This window comes from Apteryx mantelli, chromosome 18, assembly GCF_036417845.1.
Source record: "Apteryx mantelli isolate bAptMan1 chromosome 18, bAptMan1.hap1, whole genome shotgun sequence".
Classification (NCBI taxonomy): domain Eukaryota; kingdom Metazoa; phylum Chordata; class Aves; order Apterygiformes; family Apterygidae; genus Apteryx; species Apteryx mantelli.
In genome coordinates this window covers 18,085,244-18,097,760 of record NC_089995.1, presented here as the reverse complement: position 1 = coordinate 18,097,760, position 12,517 = coordinate 18,085,244, and the positions used below count along the sequence as shown (strand labels likewise).

General features: G+C 42.4%; 1 protein-coding gene across 9 annotated transcripts in view; it reads right to left on the bottom strand.

Moving 5' to 3' along the window:
* Window positions 1-9,956, bottom strand: part of ZBTB46 (zinc finger and BTB domain containing 46) — a 57,884-nt gene extending 47,928 nt beyond the window's left edge. For 3 of the 9 annotated variants that reach the window (XM_067307887.1, XM_067307889.1, XM_067307886.1), the window contains exons 1-3: window positions 9,864-9,956; window positions 9,219-9,441; window positions 2,467-2,594 (exon numbers count right to left, since the gene is read on the bottom strand). Coding sequence is in view for 4 of the 9 variants with exons in the window: in XM_067307892.1 (XP_067163993.1) it covers window positions 522-575 (54 nt within the window). In the remaining 5 variants the exon portion in view is untranslated. Of the gene's footprint in view, window positions 1-521; window positions 662-2,466; window positions 2,595-9,218; window positions 9,442-9,533; window positions 9,553-9,863 lie in introns of those variants that run through there. The other 6 variants (XM_067307892.1, XM_067307883.1, XM_067307885.1 and 3 more) reach the window with 5 other exon arrangements.
* Between the last annotated feature and the right edge of the window lie 2,561 nt (window positions 9,957-12,517).

The window sequence follows — 12,517 nt, the reverse complement described above, 5'->3', positions numbered from 1 at the left end:
TCATTACACCTTTCACTCAGCACTCTAAAACTTTAAACCAGTAATTTGGCTGTGACCTGTCAAATTGTCTACCTGAAGTTACTGGAGCATCATATGTTTCAAGGACAGAAGAGCCTCTTAACCCCCATGAAATAGTAAAGATGAAGAGGCACAATATCAATGTGTCACAAGAAGAAGGATTTCTGAAGGTATTTTAGAAAAATTCCTTTATTAACCTTCATTAACTCTGATGGTACATGAAGAACTTCAAGAGAAAAGAAGGTCTGAAAATGAAAGCTAAGGGAAAACTGTTAGCCTCCACAGTTTGGAAAGGGGAAAATTAGGACAAATGCAAGTTTAGAAACTGCGGGGGGACGACGACCCACAACCAACCAACCAAAACACAGAAGAGCAGAGCTGCAGGTTTTGGTATAATGTTCTTAAATGAGGAAATAGTGAAATGATTTTTAGTCATTTTGTTAAAGAAAGCATGCAAACTTTACTATTAAAAAACAAAAAACTCCAAGACAATTACTCCTTACCAGTAACAAACTGGGTTCCAGGTCTAGTGTTTCTCCTACAACAGCTGAGGACATCAACAGTCCTAGGGCAGCACAGGTAGTGTGCTTTCCTGCAACCTTCAAATAATACTGGTATGAACTCTTGTAGGAGAAAGACAGAACTACAATAAAAAACAAAAACAGGAAAAGTTACTAACATTAAACTACAAGATCACCAAACAACAGCGATACATTCTGAAGTTCTTTCCCTCAAAGTTCACAGGCATAAAACACCTAGTTATGACTTAATAAACCAAAAAGATATTAACTCAGATGTGTATCAATACACGACAGGTAATTAAAGCCAGGTTACCCTTATGCAACAGCTGAAGCAACAGTTCCTTCTGAAAAAGTATAGGGGAAAAAAAATCTAATTTTAGAAGCTAAAACTTCAAACAGATCCTTGGAACAACAATGTTTCCTGTTTGGTAGCTTTTCAAAACAGTCTCACTTTAATGACTCTTTAAAGAGACATTTGTGGCCTGAGGGACACTAATTTACCTTATCTGACCTATAAAATACTGAGTTAAAAAAGCTACCAACACAACTTCTAAAAAAAATTAAGTCTGCAGTGGAATATTCAAGAGAATTTCCTCTTGAAATATTTAACTGCCAGTATGTACTGGCTGATGCCTTTCTAGGTTAAGAGACTAAACAATCCCAAATTCTGTATAAAATAGGTACATATGTATAGTAGGGTACATTCAGAGATAGACTCCTCAGATGAAACATTAACATTCATGATCAGAATGTATAAAAATAGGAATTGTTCTGAACACTAATCCACACAAAGGTTTTTTTGTCCTATTTATATGTGAAGATGCATCCATTGTAACTACCTTCTTGTACACCTATCTCTTCTACAAAACATACTTTTTTCTTTAGAATAACATATTCATTACACTTGCAACATTTAACTTGAACTAAAACGTTTGACTAGACTTTTATTCAAAACTTTGTTTTATGTATGTATTGTTAGCCATTACAGAAAAGTATTTTCCATAGATTTCTGATCTCCATATTTTAGATGTTTTCAATATATAGATTAGCTCCCTTCATAAAAATAAACTATAAGTCAATACTGTTGATTTCTAGACTGACCCTCTATAATGACAGATTGTAGAAGAAAATATCAGAAGACAAATTAAGAAAGCTTTTCCAATACAAACTAATTATAAATGGTGACTTAATATATTCTAATAAACAAATGAAGTAATAAGGAAAACCTGAGCATTCTTACAGCAATAAGCAGAACTGAAAATCTTGAAAACAAGTATGACCCAATTCAAGCAAATACCACTGACTGTTCTCAATTTCTATTTCAGACTGCCAAGTCTTGCCTTTCTTTAATTCCGATTGCTTCTCCATAGCAATTGTTTTGGCTAGCTCTTTTTAGTCCTGTTATTTAGGCAGTTTAACAAAAAAGAGGGGCAGGGAGGGGGGATGACATACACACATGGTAAATGTTTTTGTTAGCCTAAATGTAAAAGTAATATGCATTTTCACTTAGTCTTCGGACTCCCACTGTTAAGCCTCTCATTTATACCTCTGACCCAGAGTCACAAAATGAGCCAGAACAGGCTGCTAAGAGGCGTAAATCTGAGACCTATCTTATTTTGCAGTGTTCTTCACCTCTTGCTTTGAGTTCTGCACCTGTTTTCCTCTTCTCATTGAAGAGATGAGAACCAACTGACCATGATTAATGGTCCTCATCATAAGGTAGGAGCAGCAGAATAGGCACAAATATTTCTTCAACTTTTGTGGTTGGGTACGACTTTTACACTAGCCTTTATCATCAGTGTTAAGTCAAATTTTAAAGAACTGGAAGCCTTAATGGCAATGTTATCTCCAGCTAGTCTTCCTCCTTCCCTTACTGCCTTTAAAAACCAACCAACCAACCAAAAAGCTTTAAATGCTCAAAACTTACCAATATTTGAAAGTATTTTCTGTTAGCAAAAATAAACGCCACAATGTTTCACAGCTCTATAGCACATGATTTAATGAACAGAGGAAAATGGTCTCCGGTAACAAGCTCCAAAAGGTTCATCTGATGTCCTGTATTTGGGAATGAAAAGAATAGGAGGCAACAGTTAAACCTTTAAGTCAAACACAAAACAAAAACTTTAGTGTCATGTAAGTACAAGCAACTGTTTAAAAAAAAAATTTCCAGGGTGTTTAGTACAGACAAGAAACTATTATTTTTAGTTTCTTAAAATGTAAACCAACAACTGAATCATTTACAACACTGTATTTGCCATTTCAAACAAGAAATATTCTGAAACATTTCTATAGTTAAACATAGAGGAAAAATGATTTAACCCTTATGTAAATTAAAGAAGAGTTTAACATAAAAATTATAGGACTACTAAAAGTTTTGGACTATACTTCTAGAGAGAAGTGCTTTGGAGAAGTCACTGGAAAAAAACAATACTTGATGTGAGGATTTCAAACAATGTTAACATTTTTGTGTATTCTAATTAACACCATAAAGATTCATTTAATGTTTCTGTGACACCTGCCATCTACACACTTGAAACGGGCTTAATATTAATCTCATCTCACAGTTATGATCCCCCCTCCAAAGCCATTTACCTAAGACAACAGAAAATTTTAAATGATGTTCCCACATCATACAAAAGCCAGTAAGAAATTTGAGTTCTGCACCCACCCACCTCTACCGAATCACTGCCTTCAAGCCAATGTCATCCTCAAGTTAAAGAGCAGCACGCACAAAGATACCAACTAAAGCAGTTTGTTCCTCTTTACAAAAATCCAAAAATCCTGAAAAAAACACGAAGCTACAGACAAAGATGCAAATACTGAACAGAAAGTAAAAGTAGTTCTTTTTTGCTCCTGTAAAAGCTTTGCAGCAAGAAATACAGTATTCCACCCGGTAACATTTAGCTAATACAACAGGATGCACCTTTCCTTATAGAGCAGTGATGATATTGTCGGTTCTTGAGACAGCAGAAAATACTTGGACGTGCATACCCCTGTTTCAAAATGCTTCGATGCAGTATGATTTCCACCCTATTTGGCATTTCCTCTACATTTCACTTACTCATTTCTCCATACCTCTCCAAATCTGTCCGTTTTCCTTTCTCTCCACCATGGAGACCACCATCACGGTACAGAAACGGTTGTTTTCCTCACTCCCCTGTTTTTGAACTCCGCTCTCCCTATCTCTCCTCTGGCTTCACCAACAAAAGATCAGATCCAACACTACCCATACTACAGAGCTTGCAGAATGGAGTAAGAACATGGAAGAGCTAACCAGCATTTAAAAAGCAAATATCTGACAGGGTAGGAAGCTTGAGAAGTCTGGTGATGTCAAAAAAGAAGAATTTAGCTGCAGTTATATCTGCTAAACTAGCAGTGAAGATTAAAAAATACTGAAAAGTCCAATTGCCTGTGGCTAGTAGTAAGCTTACCTGCCCAAATGCCATTAACTTCTACAAGATCTAAGCTTCCACTTAAAAGAAAAAAAACACAAAACCCAAAAAACAACACTGAGTCACAAAAGCAATCTTCTAAGCCAAACACTTCACACTTGTGTTTCTGTTAGCCAAAAACCAACATAAAAAGCACATTAAAAAGATGGTTAAAGAACAGCATAACACACTGGGAATTGCCCTGAAGAAAGGATCCCCCCAAATTTTCTCATTGGTTTTTGGCTTTTTACTTAGGGGATCTTTGCTAAAGTTCCAAAACCCAGTACGTAAAAAGGGAGGGAGCCCAAGAAGGAGGAAGAGGTCTGAGGTAATTTTAAAAGAGAAGTGTAGTGGTGGGAGGAGCTGGGGGAAAGAGCGCCTAAAAGATAGAAAAGAGATATAAGGAATGAGGAATAATCACAGAGTAAAAAACCACCACTGCCAAACTAAAGATAACATCAGAGGTGCCCCGTGAGCAATCTGCTTCTGCTTTTGCACTTCATGGCCCAGACGCTTAGCACCTTGGATAGGTATCCCTTTTTACTTTTTAGCATACATCTGACAACCTAAATTTGGTCAACTGTTATAAAAAAGAAGTGGGATGAAGCCAAGGAGGATACAGTGGCATTAAGGAGGAAGGCAGTAAGCTAGTTTTATATTTAGCCACCCTCTCACTCTGCAGTACTATAGTGGCAGAACTTTTGGGAGACGAGTAGTGCATCCTGCCTACTTAGGTTAGTACCTAAAATACCCAAACCTGAAACCAACTAATTTAAGCACCTAACAGCTAATACAGACCATTGATTCTTCTGTTTCATACATAATTTGAACACTAGTCAGAAAGATTATTTCCTTCAAGGATATATTCATGCAAAAGGTGCAAGTTCTGTTTAACTCCCTCCTCAGTCAGGGTGAGCTAGCAGTCTGAACTACCAACTGTCCTTCCACAGAGGTCGTCATCACAAGTTGAGAAATACTAGGAAGAAAACTTGCTTGGATGGAATGAACAGTTTGTTCAACACAGGAAGAAGAAAAAAAATCATGAAAGATAACTAGGTATTTAAGTGTATATAAGTATTAGCATATTCCAGAGTATGTAAAACCGTACTCACTGTTCTAAGTAGGGTTCTTACGTAGCTAAATTCTTGGCACATCCTGGGACACTGTTACTACGTTTATTTTAATCCATACGCAAGCTAGTAACTGTGCCTGTAGAATATTTCACTCTTCCTTTCCTCCGTTATCAAAGACTCCACCTCAATTTTGCCATAAAGTGAGTGTTAGGAAACTTCTAATATCCACTGAATATTTTTCTTTGCATACACATACATTAGCAAAGTGGACAGGAAAGGTCACAACTGTATAGACTGGAATGAAAGTTAGCCACATCTCAAGAAGACAGTCAAAAAAGCAAGTTGCAACTGCAACTCAGCATGTGCCTGTTAGGTTTCAGCAAAGTTACTACACCTGTCGGTAGCTAGGCTGTTTATTCTAATACATGCATGCTTACATACACACATGCAACAGAACACTACCAAGTGGAACGCATTTCCATCTAATTAGAATTACTGCCAAGGATCTCATCCTGCCTGCAAAATATTCAGAACCCGCATTTCAATAGTGGTGAAAACAAAAACTAAGGTTTCCTGAATATATGGGTATGAAACTTGGAAAGTTACAGCAACTGTTCGGAGAATAACTACACCACCATTAGCTGTGCAAGGGACAAAACCAGAAAAACCCCACCCACAAGTCCCTCACTGAACTCCACCACCTTGCAGGAATTCAGTGAGGACTGCAGAGCAGTTTGCATTTATGAAGAATAAACACGCTTAGCACAACTACGATTTTTCACCTATATACTAGGAAATGTTTTAGAAGAGGTGGGTAAGCAGCGGCACTCCTGTTTCACAGGAGGAGAAGCTGATGGCAAGCAGTTATGACAGCAGCGTGGTCAATCAATAGCTAGGATGGGAACTGCATCCCAAGCAGCTCTCCCTGTCAACCGGTCATCGCTGTGCATCCAAATACATCGAGGCAGCATGAAACAGATAAAACGATTAAACTGCTTAGGGAAGTCAAGATTCTTTTCTCATGCATCTCAAACGAAAGAAATCCCACAGCAAGCAATACGCTTTACCTCTCACCCTGCCTAAAGGTCTGGAAGGAATCAAGAAAACCTAAACCACTGAAGATTATATTTAAGGAGACTGTAACACAAACATATCACCTAGTGAAACAAAAAGTCCTAAAGAATTGATGAAATGACACTTTGAGGAAACATAGTGAAATTTTAACACTTGAGTTCTGACAGTGTCCTTATACTTGACCAAAATATCATAAAAATGCTCCCAAAAATCATTAGGTAAGGAATAACATCACAGTACTTTATGCAGGCAAAATAACCCTCTCTATCTCACAGCCGCGGTAGATCCCTTTACTCTAGCCTAACATGACCTCTGCTAACTACAGCCAGCCCCACAGCATGCCTTCTTTCACTATTAATACTCTTTAAGTTTCAAATAGAACATATATAAAACACAGATAAGCTATGCATTTAAAATATTTCAGTCAAGAGTAAATGAAAGCAAAATAAAAACATGATATTAATCCTTTTGCGCGAAGTGTCAGAATTTTCTAGTGTAATGTTCACAGCCAGTAATGGACACAAACTGCTGGCTCCTGGGAATTATAATGCGCATATGGGATAACCATTAGAACTGCAGGTAGCTGTTCAAAGACTTAAACTAAGCCCTCTCTTTACCCTTTTGTTTGCCCATTAAACTAAGTACACAGGAGCAAGAAAAACCCATGTGAATGCTTTTTACCAATTTAGGGGGTGTCTAGAGAGCGTTACAGAGTGCTCTAAAGTAGCCAGTAAAGCCGGCAGGAACATTAAGGGGAGAGGGGGAAAACCTTGGGAAAGGTTGAGCTGTTTATGAAATAATTCTGCTCCGAAGGCAAGAAAATAACAGTTTGGATTGGGTGTTAGCCTGCTGCTATGCTGCTGGAGGACAGGAAACTTTGCTTAGAAACTTCAAAACACATATCAAAACGGAGCGCTCGTGAAAAAAAAAAACCCACACAAGTGGATAGGGAAGACAAAAAGTTTCATTTAAAAATACGCTCAATCTCACAGCAATACAGCACAGTATCAGAGGAAAAGCAGGCATATTAACAGCAAATAACATACCTTTCAAACCTGAGACATTTTTTCTTTTCAACAGAGAACTGTGGTTTTTTTTTCTTGGGGGGGGGGGGGGGGTTGCTAAACTGGTTTTCCTCTAAGCACTTCCAGTTATAAAAAAAACCTCTTGCAAAGAACATATCCACTGTTGTACAACTGTCCCAGAAAACAAAGACCACGGGGAGAAAGTGGCCCATTTTCTTTAGTCTCCAAGAACCCTGTGTACAGGTCATGTTTTCAAAGGCTTAATCTTATACATTTTAGAATGAAACAGCTTTTAAAATACATGAACAAACATTTAACGTTACAATTACCACAACACCTCATTTTTTTGTACCATACTAAAATTGACTCAATTACATGAATGCTAGCATACAGTCCATGACACCAATTGCAATAGTAAATAATCCTACGCTTAGATAAAAGCAAGTTTCCTCACTCAGGAGAAGCTGTATCAAAAACAAAAGACTAGTTTTCTATTTAAATTATAATCATTCTCCTAGTATATCAAGCCAAAGAATATTTTTCAGGAACATATATTTGGGAGGTCCAGTAAAAACTGTTTGTAGTTCTCAGTCTGGCCCGTGGGGCAACCTCTATCCATTATTATCCATTTCATGTCAGTTCCCCCAAAACACCTTAAAGCAATAATTCCTCACCACATGTTGAAAATATTGTGACTAATAACACACTCCACCCATTTTTCCATCACTAAGGATTTCAAAATGTAGAACTTGACAAACAGTGAGTGAACTCAAAGAAACAGAATTTATTCCAATAAAAAGGTGCTATAAAATAAAAACGTTCAAGCAAGGTATTGATAAAAGTGGAAGAGCTATCCAGTCACCGAAAGCTTCCTTCTCAAAATTACATTTTTCCTCACTCTTCTTTGATTACCTAGTTTTTCCTTTTAATCTCCACTGTCCCCATTTAAAAAAAGGGATTAAAAAAAAAAAAAAAGCTCGCTCCCTTTTTGAGAAAATACATTCAATACATTAGTAGTGGAGATGCTCTCTGTACACACAGAATCCACACTTGTGATAAATACTTTATCGAGTGCAAGAACTGAGACCTAGATCTATATTCCACTGACTAAATGCTAAAAATGATACAAGTGATGCAATTAAAATGCATATAAGAACTTTGGTGCAGGTATCTACAATAACAGTGTTTGCAAAACACATTTCCTAATTAGCATAGCCTCAAACAATGCTGATAATAATCCGACCCTGCAATCCACGCCAAATGAATCATTGAGATTGCAAAATAAAAAGCATGAGGAATTCATTAAAGAGCTGTTAAACTCTCCTTTGTTTGTCTTTTCCTCGTCAGGTGTAGAATAAATAAATAAATAAATAAATAAATATTGTTTTTAAATATTTGGGTTTCTTCAGAGTGCTCAGCTTCACAATAACGCACCAGCGAAGCACCTCCTCGGGAGGTATCAGCATTTTTTTCCCCCCTGTTTAAAAAGAGAAATCCTCCCACTGTTAGAGTCTTGAAAATCTGCTCCATTCTCTATTTGTCATCCGGGATTGAGTTATCAGACACTACTTGTATTACTTTGGGAACTGACATGTCTATTTACAGAGACACAAAGGCAATCGAGCCGCACAAGCCCTGCTGCTGCGCGCACCTTTCCGCACACCTCTCCCTCTCCCCTCCGCCAAATTGTACAATTTACTTTTTTTAGGGGCGGACGGAGGGGGGGGGAGGACGCCTCACTAGTTTCTCACCATGACAGAGAAACATTTCCAGCCACTTTTGCACTTGTTACAGCCTTATTAAAAAAAAAATCACCTATGCCCACCAAAAGCAACAGCATTATTTTTCAAGGGTTTTTTTTTTGTTGTTTGTTTGTTTTTTTAAAGAGGGTCACTTCCCCCATTTCAGCCTGCAATTAAAATGGAGGCAAGGCCAGGCGATCTATGCCTGGCTTTAGGGGGAGACAATAACCCAAAACAGGCCTGGCTTAAGAAGAAAAAAAAAAAAAGAGAGAGAGAGGAGAGAGAGAAAGAGACAGAAAGAGAGAAATGCAGCATGCTTCACCAGTATTATTACCTCATCCCTTTTTCCAGGCAGTTTTGAACCACACTCCTGACAAACTCTTGGTCCAACTTGCACAGATGCTGGTTTTTAGGGGGCGGAAAGGGTTTTAATTCTGGAGCCAGGACTGAGCCTTGCCATTTGCAAGTGGAGCTGCTGTTAAAATGCCCCCTTGTCTCTTCTCCTCTCCCTTGAGCTGGGTGTTGACGCAGCAGAAATTACCAGCTGGAAAATTCCCCTTTTGGAGGTTACAGGGAGGGGGGGGGGGGAGGGAGGAGGAGAGAGGGGAGGGGGAGGAAGGGGGGAGGGGGGTTAAACCCTGCCACTTACCAAGTTAAGCCATCCACCCACACCAAATAAGACATCGCGTCCCAAAGAAGGCACCGGGCCCCCCCTCGGCGGCCGGGCGCACCCGGCCCGGCCCCCCCGGCGGGGAGCGGGGCGGGGGGGGGGGGGGCGGCGGGCTCTGCCCCGGGGACACGGAGGTGGCGGGGGGGCATCGCCACCGGCGAGGCGGCGGCGCGGCGGGGAAGGGCGGGCAGGGCAGGGGGGCGCGGGCCGCCCCCGGGGGGGGGGGAGGAGGAGGAGGAGGAAGGGGAAGGGGGGGGGCGGCGGCCCCCGCTGACCGCCGGGGCCCGGGGCGGCGGGGCGGGCGCTTACCTGGGCCCCATGGAGGGGAGCGGGGTCTCGGAGCGGCCGGAGCTGTGGCTCCGTCGGTCACTCCGTGCCTCTGCTCCCGGGTGGGGAGGGGAGGGGAGGGGAGGGAGGGGGGAGGAGGGGGAGGCGGGGGGGAGAAGCTGGCGGAGGGGGGAGGCGGAGGGGGGGGGGAGCCCGGGCGCGCTCCCGCCGCTCCCTCGGGCGCGCGGGGCGCGAGCCCGCGGCAGGGCGGCGGGGCGGGGCCGCGCGGCGCGTGCCGCCGCCTTCCCCCGCCCCCCTTCCCCCGCCGGCCGCCGCCGATTGGGCGGCGCCGGGCACGGGCCTCCGCAAGCCCCGCCCCTCGTCCCCGCCCCCTTTTCTCCCCCTTGCGCCAGGGGAGCGGGGGCGCCGCCGGCGGCTTTGCCGCTGCCGGACACCGGAAGTGAGGGAGGGGAGGGGCGGGAGGGGGGCGCTGGCGCGCGCGGCCGGACTCACCCGCGCGGGGCATCACGGGAGGGCGCTGTGACAGGGCGGCGGCGGCGGCGGCGGCCTCGGCTGCGGCTCCGTTTAACGGACACCCGCGGCCCTCGGTTACGGCGAGCGGAGCGGTTTTGCCCTGGGAGATCTGAGGGAAACCGCCCGGGAAGGAGGTTGCTGGCAGGGCCGGAGCGGCCCGCAGCGTGGCGGATGCTCCCGGGGCCGCTGCGGCGGCCAGCGATGGGCCCTGCCCTCTGTGAGGCTGCTCGGTTGTAAGAGCAGGAATTGGCCCCCAAAATACGATATTTTCCCGCTGCCAACATAGGCGTGTTGTGATTGTGCCCAAAACAGGCGAATTACACCTCTGAATAGCTCGAATTGGCCGTTTATTTGCATAGTTACTGGCTTGTGTGTGTAATCACAGTAATTGCGCAGATAATTGCGCGCCTAAGGTTTAAAAAATTGCTCCGTGGTTCCCTTTCCCTCACATCCTACTTATTTTCTTCATCTCTGGCTTTCAAGTAAGCAGACCTGCTGTTGCAAGCTCAGCCTTGACTTTTATGCCTGCTCTTTATTCAAATCCATTTCTTCAAGGCGCTTTTAATCTTTAGGATTCCCTCTCACACAAAAAAATATTTTCCGCTTTTTTATCTGTAATTTAAACAAACGGGTATTCTGTCATGTGTTCTCCCCCCCATTTCCTCCTACATACCCCCAACACCTTTAATTTGGAAAAGAATATGAATAAAGCTGATTAATGAAAATGAAGTGTCTTTTAACTCCAGCATATTTTTAATTAGCTCTTATTTTATATTGCAATGGAGTCCAACTAACACCTTCCTAGAAAGAGTTCCATTAAAATGCAAATTAACAGTTTGCAGAAGTTGTCTATTAATACAATGAAGGACACAATTTCTTAGATGTACGAAATACAAAGTAGTCACTAGGCTGTTTCCCACTGCCACCTACTTTTTCTGCATGCACGGGTTTGGGTGCGTGCACACGTGTTGTCGTACGTGTATTGTCCAGTCTTTGCCACCCATGTGCAGAGAACACCAGGACCACACAAGCAAAATTTCTGTCTTAAATTCTCAATCTCTTTTTTCCTGTGAAACTGTCCTCCCTGGGATTGCAGGTGTTAGGCTCTTGGCGGTGCAGGCTGTAGTTGTATGTGTTAAGTCTGTTTTCTAGGCTCCGCCATGAATTGTAGAGAACTTGTAGGTTATAAGGGCTGATTGAGAATCGAGCTTTTTTTTATATAAATATATCTATTTTACATAAAATCTATATTATACCTGCTTGCAGCTGCAAACACTCCTGACTTTCTTTGCGCTTCTGTACTTGAGACAGGACTTACCCTGTTATCCCCGAACTCCTTAGATTCTGCACATACGTTCTCTTATTCTGTTCCTACCCAGGGTTTCTTCCTCAGGTCTTTGTTGGAAGAAAGTATTTATTTATTTAGTTGTGTGTGTCAGGCTGGACTCACTCCCCCATGAGCAGCAGCAGCTGCAGCCTGGGCACTGCCCTGGGGAATGCTTTCAAAGAGGGGGAGGGTGGCGTCAGGCCGAGTTTCCTAAAGCTGTTCTGCACAAAGGGTTTGGGAAGACTTGAAAAGGTTTAATATTCTTTTGCCAATCACACGTAGCTTCCTCCCCCCCCTTAATTAGAAGTTTGTATTGTATTTTAGGTAAATACTGCAATTACTCAGTCTGTCCCCAGAAGAGAGGTGGTTTCTCCCCCTAAGTCACAAGCGAATGCACATGGAAAATGCAGAGAAAAAGAAGACTTGGAGGAAAAATCAGTGTAGTCCACAAGATTTTTGGTGTGCAAAATGCCATAAACAAGATGCGCAATGGAGAGGTTAGAAGCCCAAGGATGCGCCTCTTACGAGAAATGTCAGAGATTAAAGACCATGTGTTTTCAGGCTGAGTCTACCTCCTTTATATGCCGCCCCTCTCAAACCGCCAGATCACAAATTTCATCAAGCCCGACCGCTGTGCAGCAGGAGGTGAGGACTTTAATCATGCCGGTGATAGTTTTTAGCCACTGGGGAAGCAGGTAAAAGTCATATTCCTGCAGCACAAGAGCTCTTGGAAGCGCCCCAACCCATTTCCTTTGCTTTCTTTATGAAGAATATATGAACACTCAAACGTATACTCAGCTACCGGCAAAACCAAGATGAAGCCACATGCAAATGC